This window comes from Kogia breviceps, chromosome 9, assembly GCF_026419965.1.
Source record: "Kogia breviceps isolate mKogBre1 chromosome 9, mKogBre1 haplotype 1, whole genome shotgun sequence".
NCBI lineage: Eukaryota > Metazoa > Chordata > Mammalia > Artiodactyla > Physeteridae > Kogia > Kogia breviceps.
Genome location: NC_081318.1, coordinates 27,870,339 through 27,883,830, shown reverse-complemented (window position 1 = coordinate 27,883,830; position 13,492 = coordinate 27,870,339). Strand labels below are relative to the sequence as shown.

Sequence of the window (13,492 nt, the reverse complement as noted above, 5' to 3'; positions counted from 1 at the left end):
CCCGTTGCGGAGCACAGGCTCCCGACGCGCAGGCTCAGTGGCCCTGGCTCACGGACCCAGCCGCTCCACGGCACGTGGGATCTTCCCGGACCGGGGCGCGAACCCGTGTCCTCAGCATCGGCAGGCAGACTCTCAACCACTGCGCCACCAGGGAAGCCCAAAGGGCAGAATTTAACATGCTGCCTCCTGGCTTCAAAGCTCTCTATTTCCCTTAAGATGAACTAAACTCTCATGGAATGAACAGCAATTTTTAACCTGGTCCAACCTATCCAAACATTTCACTTTCCACAGCTCATTCCTGGCACCTGCACTGGAGATGTTTCCCAAAAAAGGCCCTGCCCTCGACATTTTGGGGTCTTTGAATTCATCGTATTCTCTGATTATGTTACCTCTTCCTTTTTCTCTCCTTCGTTAATTAGTCAAGATAAATGTCTATTGAACACCTACTCTCTGTCAAACAATGGAATGTGCTAGGGGATTATATGCTGAACCAAGTGGACACAGCCCCTGCGCTCATGGAGTTTGCACTTCCCTGACTGCACACGACATCTTGCTCCAGACTTAAATTCCTTTACCTCACATTCCCTCTGGCAATATTCCTAGATGGACCTAGTTGCTCTAGCTTCTGGGAGATCTGGCCTCTGTGTGCACCTTTGCTGTGGTATTTATGTCACACATTTTTTTAAAGTCCATCTTCCCCTTTAGACTCTGAGCTGCTTATGGTAAGGAGTAGGTCTTTTCATCAACAGACCTTCCTACAATGCCTAGGACAGTGTTGGATGTCAAATCCATTGGAAGCGAAAATTTAGGCATCACGCCAGAAAACTGGGTTTGTAAAGATGACCACAAGAAAGTTACTGAGTGCAAGTATATCCAGCAGTTTTTAAAGCCTATTTCTAATGCATTCTTCTGTAATACAGCGGGCATACTGTTGATTTTCTATGTTTTAAAAGAATTACTTCTCTTCCTAAAGATGATAATGTTTTCATAAATATGTATTCAATTCTCATCTTAAAAACCCTTAATATACTTTGTAGCTAGGGGTTTTAAACTTATCTTTGTATTAGTTTTCTCTTTACATAAAAATCGCTCTTTCCTTGATGATTTCTGTAAATAACAAGAAAGTTTTCTTTTTCCTATTGAGTTGCATGCTAATATGCCCCACTTTCATATTTCTAATGCCATGGTTACCATTGGACTATTTCTATGCAGGATTATTTTTCAATGGTCTCGAGGTATATCGCTCCCAATACAACCTAGTATAGTATTTTTATATTTGGGGAAATGAATTCTATGGGATAGTTTACAAAAGTCTCTTTCCTTCATTTAATAGGCAGAACAGCTACAACAACTCCTCCATCTGTGTTTGTCAGTAGCACCTCATGAATTCCGCATTGAATTTAGTGGTAAGGAAGACCCTAAAGATAACTGGATTGTAATTACATGAATAGGAGTTGCTCTAAGTTCATACCCTGGAAGAAATAGGATGAGCCTAATAAAAAGGCAGCAAGATTTTAATAAGAAAATGAAACAGTATTCTGAGACTAGCATTATATTTCTTTAAACTGCGTATGCTAACTGCCATCACCATGAACCTGGTAAAAGGAGAAAATGAGGCTGATTTTCAGAGCCTAAAATGTTTGCTATCAGGATGTTGATTTCAGTCTATCCATGAAGGCTTATCAAACCATTACAACATGCTTTGATGTAAGCAAGCAAAGTAATTTATAGACAAGGAAGCAAGTAACAGGTTTTAAAATGCATACATATCTAACTGCCGATCTAATATAATTTTATGTATAATTATTCAGAGAGAATCAAATTTAATGTACCTTTTCCAGCTCGATCTTGCTTGAAATTTTCCCTGCATCATTACTGTATCTGAAAAACAAATGGACCCAGTTTATAATTTTATTAAAATTAATTCAGAAAATCCTAATCAAAATAATATTCTTTACCCTGGGACTGGTTTTGTTTTCTCTTTTCTCTCACTTGTTTCATGTCCATTAACATTTTCTGCAAAACATTAAATAGAAAAAAATAATAATGTAATGAAGGGTTCTCAGTGTGTGTGTGAAGATGGAAGCATTATTAGAAACTGAAAATAAACAAATTCACCTTGTACTGACATAACAGTCATCATAATAAAGTATTTTACAAACACCAATATCCTCCCAGCATTTTTTTTTTTTTTTTTTTTTGCGGTACGCGGGCCTCTCACTGTTGTGGCCTCTCCCGTTGCGGAGCACAGGCTCCGGACGCGCAGGCCCAGCGGCCATGGCTCACGGGCTTAGTTGCTCCGCGGCATGTGGGATCTTCCCGGACCAGGGCACGAACCCGTGTCTCCTGCATAGGCAGGAGGATTCTCAACCACTGCGCGCCACCAGGGAAGCCCCCTCCCAGCATTTTTTTTCACTGCATCAGAGCAGTTTATCAGACCAGAAATAACCAAGGTAAAATGTGATGTTGTTTCCAACTAGAATATAAGAATTAGAGGTTCCCAATATTATGCAGGAAAGTCATTTCAGTATAAAAGAATAACCTGGAGGTCTACTGATAAAGGCATGAAAGACAGAGAGAGTTCTAACAGACTGGCTGGAGTATAGAAAAGTCATACTATCCTTTCTGTTTTGCCAGAGAATGTAAATTCAACCATTAATTGAAAGTAAAATATTTGGGTAAATGTAGTTCCCTTGTATAAATACTGGAAAATAGAGAGAGAAGAAGGTTAAATTCCCATCATGCATGTATGGGCAATTAGTTCAAAATATAACCCAGAATTATTGAGTTTATTCTATTGCCCAAATGACTAGACCCCACTGTGGCCAAATCAACATGTGATACCATCTGTTTCCAGTCCATAGTTGGTTGATCCACTGATATAAGTCATCTGAGTAGCCTCAACCTCTGCTTCAGCACTGATGATCTGCTGGGCCACAGCCTCCATGATAGGCATCACCATGGCAGTAGTAGAGGTGTTGCTAAGCCACATAGATAAGAAGGCGGTACTGCTCATGAACCCCAAGGTCAGCCTGAAATGAGAGGGCCTTTATTATGAACTGTGCTCTCTAGCTTCACTAGCTCTGTATCGCTTAACTGTAAAGGATGTTGTTTATGAGTTGTGAATTAATTTTTTCAAAACATAGAAGGTTAAGATTCCTCCCAGATGAGGAACTCTGAGGACAGCTATAGCCAGGTAGAAATCAAAATGGCACATGTAAGGGCAGATTTCTTATGAGGTTTGTCTCCCTGAAAACCATAAGGATCTTCTCTCCGAAACCAGGAAAATGATAAAACTTATAATCAAACTGCAAGTTGGTAGATGGTGTAACAGCTTATAATATTACACCAATATTTGAATGCCCTTTACAGATGACACATCTTCAAATACTAGTAAGATAAGGTGTAATAAGTCAGCATTTGCATTTAAGATCCCTTATTCTTTCTTTTATGTTTGGGTCGTATCTCTGATTATTAGTATATGTGCCAAGGAGGCACGAGGGCAAGGAGGAAGGTTAATATTTATAAATCTGATTTTTACTTGTTAACTACTCTGGTTCACTATATGGTGGGTGGAGGAAATGGGTAAAATCACTAGCTAAAATGAGGTTTCAGAATTTTCTGTAGATTCAATTATTCACGCTCTCCTGAATCTGACATCCCTGCCTGTTGTCAAGACTGGATGTATTACATTGTCTCCTCTTACAAATAGAGTAATTCTTCTCCCTTAAAAAATAACATACCTAAGATTATAGGATCTTAAACCATGTCTGTAAGCTTTCAAAATCACAATTGGGAAAAAATCATGATCTCTTTTGAGTAGGAGGTCCAAGAAAATCATTCAGAAGCACATCTTTCCATATAGAGCCATTTATGAAATTCTCTGAACTCTCTTTTGAAATAGATCTATAAGAAAATCCCACACTATAAATTCCAACCACAGATAAGGTGGATATTTTCTATGTGTAAAACAAAACAAAAGAAAACTTTTAAGAAAACTGTTTAAACAAGAAATGATTCTTAATAAAAAAAAAATAGAAACAATTTTAACTTAAGGCACTGGCAAAACAAGAAATCTTTCAATACACAAAGGGTGGGAATTGATAAAACTTCTGGGTGGTAAAAGTGCCTTAAATTGAAAAACCGCTTAGTGGTATAATGGACAGGACCCTTGCCTCACTGTGCAGTGCATGACCTTACCCCCTGGGGCCAGTGAGCAGGTGGCCAAGGAAAAGAGACACATTTGTACAGCACTTTAAGAGGCATGGAACACCATTTCATTGTAAGAGTGAAGTACACTTAATACATACATGTCGTAGAATTTTTAAGTAACAGATATTTTAAAAAATGTGTCTGATCTGAGTTACTGAATTTTTTTTTCTATTTAACAAAACAGTTTGCTCCATAAATGATAAACACAGATGTGGTTATACCCTGGAATGAATTATGCAACATAATTCAATACAATTTTCCTATTTTTTAAAGAAAGATGAGAAGGGAAGAACCACCTAAGGCTTTAAAGCATAATGCCATTAGGTAAGTGATTATATGACACTGGAATTTTTTTTTTTTTTTAGCTCCCATCTATGTTCTTAACAAGAGCTAGAATTAAAACCAAAACAGCCAATTAATTTAATGGAAAAAAAGCACTTATTTTCGTGGGGAAAATCAGTCTAATGAGTGATTTCACATTCCATAAATGAACCTTCTTAATTGCTTCACTTTGGAACAGTTCATTTAAAAAGAGAAATGTTCACCTTGGAATTTTTCTGCACATATTTGTATTTTGTCAGCAATGTCTTTGCTTCTTAACATCCTCCCTGATGATCAAGGATGCTCTTGAACAAGTCTTGAATGTGTAATCAGCCAGATAAACAAGATAGCACTGAAATCTACTCTGATGTCTGTCAGTCTTGTCTGTTGAGGTTCAAGGCTTCTCTCAGCTTTGACTCCTACAGTGCATAAAAGGTGAACGAGCTGTGTGCACTTATTCCAATCTCCCTGTAATTAGACCTGCAGTGGGAAAGTTTTATTTCTTTTCCTCCTCCAACTCAAGTACCTTTTATATCACTTTCATATTTGCAGAGAAAAAAAAAAGTCATGAATTACACTGCCATACAAATGATTGTCTTCATTACTTATCTGTTTATTTGCTCTGCACAAAAATGGTCTGTTTGGGATGTAAACCAGGAACGGTAAACACAGTACTTACCAGGCTGGGTTCACACCCACCATCGTCACCATTTTCAGAGCAATCCTTTTGTGCAGATTCCATTTTTCTATTGATGTTGCTAAACAGATGACTCCAATTAGCAGTAGGTGAAAATCTTTGAAATAAGCAGATGCCACCTGAAATTGCAGTTAAACCCATTATTTACGCTGGTGGGGGGAAAACACTGCACCAGAAAGACATGGTTTCACTGCACTTAACTTTGACCTTCAACTACATAATCTTTCTATTTTGTTGAAAGAAATGTAGATGTGTTTGAATGCAAATTTAAATAAGTTCCACATCCTTACCCAGAAACAGTAGTGCTATGAAAAAAGTATATAGAAAAAAAAAAAGGGTACCCATATACTGAGCTTTTAAAGAGCTGAGCAACCTCAGGCAAGTGCCTTCTATGCCTTAATTTCTCCATCTGTAAACTGGGGTTAATTAGTTTGTGCTCCTATGGCAGAATGGCCATGACTATGATCTGGGAAAGTCTCAAGGCAAGCTTTGGCTTGCCAATATCTTTATCACCACCATTATGCCAAAACTGCAGTCACTCTTTTGTATTTTGAATGGAGACTAGTAGAGTATACAGATACTTGAGCAACCACTTGGAGCAGGATTTACCAAAGAATGCTCTGAAAGGTATATAATATTTTTCTTTAAAAAAAAAAAAGTTTCTGTGGTCAAATAACTTTAAAAAACAGAGTTTTCTAAGATTCTAGAATTTTCTTTCTTGTAGGCCTTCTCAAAACCTTTAAACACTAGTGTATACTATCACTCTCAAAGTGTGGGATACCCTATACTACATATTTTTCAAACTTATCTAATCTTAGAAACCTTATTGAAAAATACCTCATGGTACTGATATTCAAGAGACCTGACTTTATGAAATGCTTGGCTTAAATTGAATCACAAGGCTGTGGTAGAAATCTTCTCCCACGGAAAGGGGAAGAAAACTGTATCATGGGTATTATGGGTTAGTTAAAAAACAAAAGTCTCCATCCACGTTACAGGACAGATGAGCCTCATGAAAGCAGTACTGGGCCCAGTCAGAAGATAGAAATCCAAAGGTGATAAATTACATGGCCTGGCATCTTGAACATGACATCTTGCCTGAGAATGTTTCAGCTGTGGTTTAGGCAGTTGTGTGCTGGGTGGCTGAAAGCTGCATGGAGATAGATATTCTGGTTTCAGTGCATTTCATGCTTTTAATGGGAAACTGAATCCGTTTTCTTCAGATGGGTACCCTTAGATTGTATAAAGGTAAGAAACACCTCTCAGCATGAATAAACTCTCAGCAAGAACAAAATGGAAATACATGTGAAAGTTAATTTGGCCTTATCTTCTGAAATGGCAGGTTTCTGGAAAAGAAAACAGGGAAGCTTTTTCTTCATTAGAAACAAAAATCGCTCTTCCAACACTGTGTGAGACCGAATTCTGTTGACTAGAAAAAGCTGATGCAGGACGTGAAAGAATTGGCCCTTTTCTTGGGAGGTAGGCACTGGGCATGGATGTCAGCCTGGGAAGATTGGACACACATTTCTCCCACTGACAACACATGACTCAAGAAGCCGCAGTCTGTGTTTTGTTTTTGTCCACTTGAAGGTGGACACACATGCAGAGTTCTAGAGGCAGGAAACAGCTGGAAGTTTGGAGGACTTATGTGGAAGCCTTATCAACAGGATTATTGCTCCTTTTAAATACAACTTTCTCGTTGGAAGTAGCAGCACAAAGTAGGGAATCTAATCATGTCAGACATTCTCAGGAGAACTTACCTTCTTGGAAGTCATGATGCCAAACACAGGGAACATTAAGCCAGGCAGCAAAGCTGTTACCGACAGAGGCAAAGCTTCTGTCAGCCAAAACGTGGCAACGACAAACAGGATGTAGGCACATTCTGCTTCCTGGACAGAACAAAGGCAAAAATGCCAGGTGAAACCACGAGGCTGGGAAATCATCGTTCACATCACAATCACATTTGCCGGATAGAGTCGAGTCACTGAGAAAGTTAATGAAGAAACTCTGAAGGTCCCTGCCCCTTTGAGTTGGGCAGCAGATGGTTATTTCTGAGGGGTTCCAAGAGTCAAAATTTAATACACACGGAAAACCAATGATATGAAAACATCCTTATTTGTTACGTTTCCTTCACATTTTCTTCAAAACAGACAACAGCATGCAGTCAATTTTCTGTGTTCATGTCAGCGTATATAGTTGTTTGCCCTCACCTTCATTTGGCCTGTAAAACGTACTCCCTGCCTTTTCACTGCATTTCTTGGTTGGGTGGGAACCATGCACACTGACCTTCCTTCTCCCTCTACTAAAAAGGGAAATCAACCTAGAAGAAAATTATTGGTGTACTTTTTTACAGGGAAAGAAGGACAGTGCCCTGTTACATGCATAGATAAGACTGAATTTGCTCCTAAGTGACACAGACCTGGAGGTAAAGAGCCTCTGCTTTGATTTTTAGAAAGACAGCTGAGCTCTTGGGAAGACACAGGGGGACTCAACAGGATGGAGACTCTTAACAGAATCTTTTGCTTTGCTAGGCATAAAACTGGGGGTTTCTATTTTAGGGCATTGTTAAGGAATGGTTGGAATTTGTCATTATGTTTGGCTTATATAAATAATTTTGATATGAAATCACCCAGGATGTACTAAGTGATCAGTAAAAGTTAGCATCTCTTATAGGCTTTGTTTTGCTCTCACACTGCTTAATCTCTGCAAATTCTGAGCTGCGTTTGAAAAATTTACAAATTTACAAAAACTGCTGTCTGAGTTTAATGAGGTCTTTTATTTAAGGCTTTCCCAGGACAATAACATTTCTAGCTCTGCTGCCCTCTGATTCACCTACCTCAGGGTGAGTCCTCTGGGCCTGGTATCTACTCATCCAGCAATCCTGTACTTTCAGTGGGTTTCTAAGAAATTCTTAATAAGCCATGATTGTGTCATGTCTTTGTCGTGCTATCTTTTTCAAGGAGAAAGACTAAAGGTGTTTTGATGCTGACAATATTACACAAAGTCTGCCTCTATAATCTTGACAAACAGTAAGAAACAGTGAAACAAAGCTGATCTTTGACTAAATCTTCCTGGCTTGCTCTGGAGAGAATCTGTGAATATGAGCTTAATTTAAAATGCCAGTGTAGGGCTTCCCTGGTAGCGCAGTGGTTAAGAATCCGCCTGCTAATGCAGGGGACACGGGTTCGAGCCCTGGTCCGGGAGGATCCCACATGCTGCGGAGCAGCTAAGCCTGTGGGCCACAACTACTGAGCCTGCACTCTAGAGCACGTGAGCCACAACTACTGAGCCTACGTGCTACAACTAATGAAGCGTGCGCCTAGAGCCCGTGTTCCACAACAAAGAGTAGCCCCTGCTCCCGGCAACTAGAGAGGGCCTGTGTGCAGCAACGAAGACCCAAGGCAGCCAAAAATATTAATTAATTAATTAAAAAATAAAATGCCAGTGTAGAGAATGACCAGGGCTGCTTTTTCTCTTAGTTAGAACACGTGGATAACCCCAAAGGTCTTCATTATGACCCTATGTTTTCTGTCATACTTACAAGAACCTAGATTTCAAAGATAAAATGGACCTTTTTATTATCTTGCTTTTTAATCACAACCAGCCAGTCTCTTGGTCCTATCCATCCCCCTGTCATTTTACCTCTAAAACCTGACCTTCTGCCTCCATTCTACTTCCTCCACTGCAGGCAAGTCTGTTCCAGAATGAGGTTATCTTCCAAAAATCTGCTTCATTTTCGTCAGTCCCTTTCATGAGGCTGGATTAAGGGACTAGCTACCCTGACAAGCGTCTGGAGCACCAGTCTATAAGGGACTGCAAAAACATCAGAAAAATAAATAGAATATGGTACCAGTGAATTCTGTTCACCACACATAACCCCTGCCAGAGTGTTGAAATTTCATTTCCACATGGGTCTACTTCAGCTAGACACTCATAGTCTGCTTAGATGGGGCAACTTTGGGGACAAAATAAACAGCAAAATTTCAAGTATTATTTGCTTGTGTAGACGACTTTCGTGTTTTAACTGGCCCAGCCCAGATCTAAAATGATCAAGTCAGTGATTTTTCAGTTGTTTATTGAAAAGAATCCAAAATCCTCATCTTGCATTCAAGGCCACCTTCACTCTAACTATAAGACTCACTCCAGGGCTTCCCTGGTGGCGCAGTGGTTAGGAATCCACCTACCAATGCAGGGGACACGGGTTCGAGCCCTTGTCAAGGAAGATCCCACATGCCACAGAGCAACTAAGCCCATGCGCCACAACTACTGAGCCTGTGCTCTAGAACCCGCGTGCCACAACTACTGAAGCCCGCACGCCTAGAGCCCGTGCTCTGCAACAAGAGAAGCCTGCGCACTTCAACGAAGAGTAGCCCCTGCTCGCCGCAACTAGAGAAAGCCCGCGCGCAGCAACGAAGACCCAATACAGCCAAAAAAAAAAAAAAAAAAAAAAAACCTCACCCCAGTACTTCCTGAAATATTTCTAAAGAGTCTTATCTATGTTCCTTCTTCATATTTGGGTTCTGATCCCTGCTCCTCATTATGCACCCTTCTAAACTCTAATCCATAATGTTCAAGCAGGCAGTCATACCAGTGAGCCCCCAGATACTCCTAAGTGACAGCTTCTACCTGCATGTGACCATACCTTGGCCTCTTGGACCCTTTGACCTAGTTTAACTATGTAGACAAAGCAGTTGCAAACTGATGGCCAAATCTAGCAAAAAATACAGTTTACCTGACTTACAATGGTATGTGTGTGTGTGCATTTAATTTGAGTCAAGATTTACAAACCAGCAGGTTTCATATTAGATTTAAAATCCAGATTTCTGGCTTCTCTTGAAAAACGAAGGAATTTGGTAACATTGGAATCATATTCTTCCAGGTCAATAATTCTCCAGACTTGAGGACTCTGAAGTTCCCCTTTAGAGACTGACTCGTGCTTTTCGGTTCTGCACAGTACCTCTGCACCATCTCACGCACTCTCTTACCTGCTTGGCCTTAGACAGCATTTGAGTAAAATCTCCGGTAATAAAACTGCTGCCTACCTGCCTACCTGCTCTTGCTTGCAAATCACCAAGTGAGAATCAACACTTGGATCGCTCATTTGGATTTCTCTGCCTACCAGCTGTGTGGTCCATGGACCGGCAGCATCAACGTGATCTGAGAGCTTGTGGGAAATGCAAGCATCTCAAGCTCTTCCCCAGGCCTTCTGAATCAGGATCACCATTTTAAGGTTCCCCAAGTGATTCTTACATAAGTTACAGTTTGAGAAGCCCTGGGTTACTACCTCGTTTGAGGAAGTAACCTTTCGGACCTTCCCTTTTATCATTATCCCTGGGTCCAACTTGCAAACCAGAAACATGCTTCCAGTAAGTGTCTTTTTGCTCAAGCAGAATCCCTAGACTCATAATCTATTGTGAAAACTTGGCCATTCTTCAATGTGAGGTTCATATTTACATCTTGTCGACGGAGCTTCCCACAAACACTTACATACGTTTCATATTTCTGCATATGTGTCCCAGGAGATTACAGTTGCATCTGGCTAAGGCACTATATCTGTTGTCCCTGATAGCTACATTCCCACAATGTGTAGGAAATGCCTCTTTTTCCCATATCTTAAGGAAGCTCAAAGTCTAGAAAAGGAGGAAAACAGATGTATCCCCCTATGAATGTGTAGGATGGCCATCTGTCCCAGTTTTCATGGGATAGTGCTGGTTTACACCTGTTGGGCAGGTATCCCTTTTGATTAGCAATCACTTTCATTCTCAAAAGTGTCCCTCTTTGGCTGACAAATTATGCAGTCATCCTATTGATGGATCTATCCTAGGACTACCTCCTTCCTCCAATTCCTATTTTCCATTTTGTGATCTTTCTTGGTCAGGCTTGGAGTCCTGGACAGGAAAGCATTCTTTCCCATTAGCACTTTAGGCCTTGAACAGCACAAGGTTAATCCAGGCACAAAGTCAAGTATTTTAAGAATCTTATATTAAATATATATAGGATTATTTTTTTTAAATCAAAGATCTGTGGATGTTTTTGTGAAGAAAAAGAAACAAAAGATAGAGAAAAACATTTCATTTGTTATTTACATTATATTCAACAAAACTAAAATGAGGGTGACTGATTTTTGGTGCACAGGTTCTTCTGATGAAGAAGAAAACTCAGAAGTTATCTCAGTGCTCACAACTCAAAAGTCATTCTGAATGTTTGTAGAACCATCTCTGAGATAGAGGCAAAAATTGCTTCATTATATCACTGGAAATTCTTAGAGTGACCCATTATCTCTAGCTCTACCATCTTTGTCTCTTTAATTTTTTTTTCTTCCCTCTCTTTCTGCACCTTCTTAGCAAGACCCCTACTCCTAAAACAGGACACCACTGTAACTACCATTATACACCACAATCACCACTACTACCACCACCAGCAAACACTGATACAACAGTTAAAGAAGGCCAATTGTCAAATTAAGTTAGACTGTGGGTGAATCATTTCCCCTCTCAGTCCCTCTCAAGTCTAGTGAAAATCGTGAGTACATCTGATGTCTTTATTAAAATTAACCTAACAACCATAACAAGTAAAAACTTGAATAAAATTCTGTTCCACAGATAGCAAAACGTTTTAGTATTGTAAATTCTTGAACTGAGTGAGAGCAACGCAAATAACGTCTACTTTCATTTTGTTTATTGTGAAGGAAAATATAGGAAGGAAAAAAGATTCAAAATTAGGAGTAAGACTGATCTTACAGAAATATTTTTTACGTCATGATCCCTTCTCAAAATACTATATGAAACGAAGAGGCAAAAGTCCAGAGGACTTCCTCAAAAATAAAAACACCAATTTTCTGTTAAAAAAACCTATATACCCCCTACCACTTTCAAAAGTTACACCGAGAAGTTCAGCAAACAAACCACATCCACCGGGCAGAGGCAGCTGTGCAGAATACAGATGTTGTAAATTCCATTCGACAGTGTGAGGTGTAATGTCACTTGACTATGTTTTCCTGCTCTGTGTGTGTACGCTGTGCCTTTCTGGCTCATTTAGGGCAATCTCCACCTTTACTATTTAAAGAAGATTCTCTCAAACTACCAGAGGGATTACATGCAGATGATTACCAACCAATATGGGCAAGAAATTCCTGTTCCTGATTGACATATACACATTACTATATATAAAATAGATAACTAATAAGGACTCCTACTGTACAGCACAGGGAACTCTGATCAGTACTCTCTAATGACCTATATGGGAAAAGAATCTAAAAAAGAGTGGATATATGTGTATGTATAACTGATTCACTTTGCTGTACAGCAGAAACTAACACAACATTGTAATCAATTATACTCTAATAAAAATTTAAAAAAAGAAATTCCTGATCCCTGATATTTTTGAAAAAACGAAGCATAAGAAGCCTTCTAGCAGTATATGTTTTTTGTTGTTGGTGGTTTGTTTTGTTTTGTTTTGTTTTTTTTCCGGTACGCGGGCTTCTCACTGTTGTGGCCTCTCCCGTTGCGGAGCACAGGCTCCGGACGCACAGGCTCAGCGGCCATGGCTCACGGGCCCAGCCGCTCCGCGGCATGTGGGATCTTCCCGGACCGGGACACGAACCTTTGTCCCCTGCATCGGCAGGCGGACTCTCAACCACTGTGCCACCAGGGAAGCCCGCAGTATATGTTTTAAAAGCATTTTTTAAACTATGAAATATTAAGAACATATGGAAAATTATATAATAAACATTCATATACATATTTTTAAATGCTGATATTTTGCCACATTTGCTTGAATTTTTAAAAATTAAATGAAACATTCAAGATTTATATACACCACTCCACTTCCTTCTCCTCTGAAATCCTGAAAGTCAGCCACTATCTAGAATGTGTATCCTTTCTATCCATGCTTTTGTGATTTTACTACATGTGGCCATTAATGCATTAATAAACATCATGTGGTTTTGAGATTAAATAAGATTTTCTGTATATGTGATTTTTCAACTTGTTTTTTCACTCAATGTTTTATCTATTCCAAATGCATTCATGTTGATACATGAAGGCCTATTGTTAATTTGTTTTAAATGGATATAGCATTTCTTTTTATAAATACATTAGAATTCATTTGTCTGTTTTTCTACTGATGGCTGTTTACGGGCTACGAACATCTTTGTACTTAGTTCCAAAGTGAATATAGGAAAGAGATTTTCTAAGCTAGAGTATAAAAGTAGTTATCGAAATTTCTGAGTGGAAAGTATGCAAGATGGTTGTATCAGTTTAT

General features: G+C 39.4%; 1 protein-coding gene across 1 annotated transcript in view; it reads right to left on the bottom strand.

Moving 5' to 3' along the window:
- Positions 1-7,041, bottom strand: part of SLC13A1 (solute carrier family 13 member 1) — a 45,069-nt gene extending 38,028 nt beyond the window's left edge. The window contains exons 1-5 of the mRNA XM_059073607.2: positions 6,991-7,041; positions 5,213-5,349; positions 2,845-3,032; positions 1,959-2,016; positions 1,833-1,881 (exon numbers count right to left, since the gene is read on the bottom strand). Coding sequence (XP_058929590.2) covers positions 1,833-1,881; positions 1,959-2,016; positions 2,845-3,032; positions 5,213-5,349; positions 6,991-7,026 — 468 coding nt within the window. The 5' untranslated portion in view covers positions 7,027-7,041. The remainder of the gene's footprint in view (positions 1-1,832; positions 1,882-1,958; positions 2,017-2,844; positions 3,033-5,212; positions 5,350-6,990) is intronic.
- Between the last annotated feature and the right edge of the window lie 6,451 nt (positions 7,042-13,492).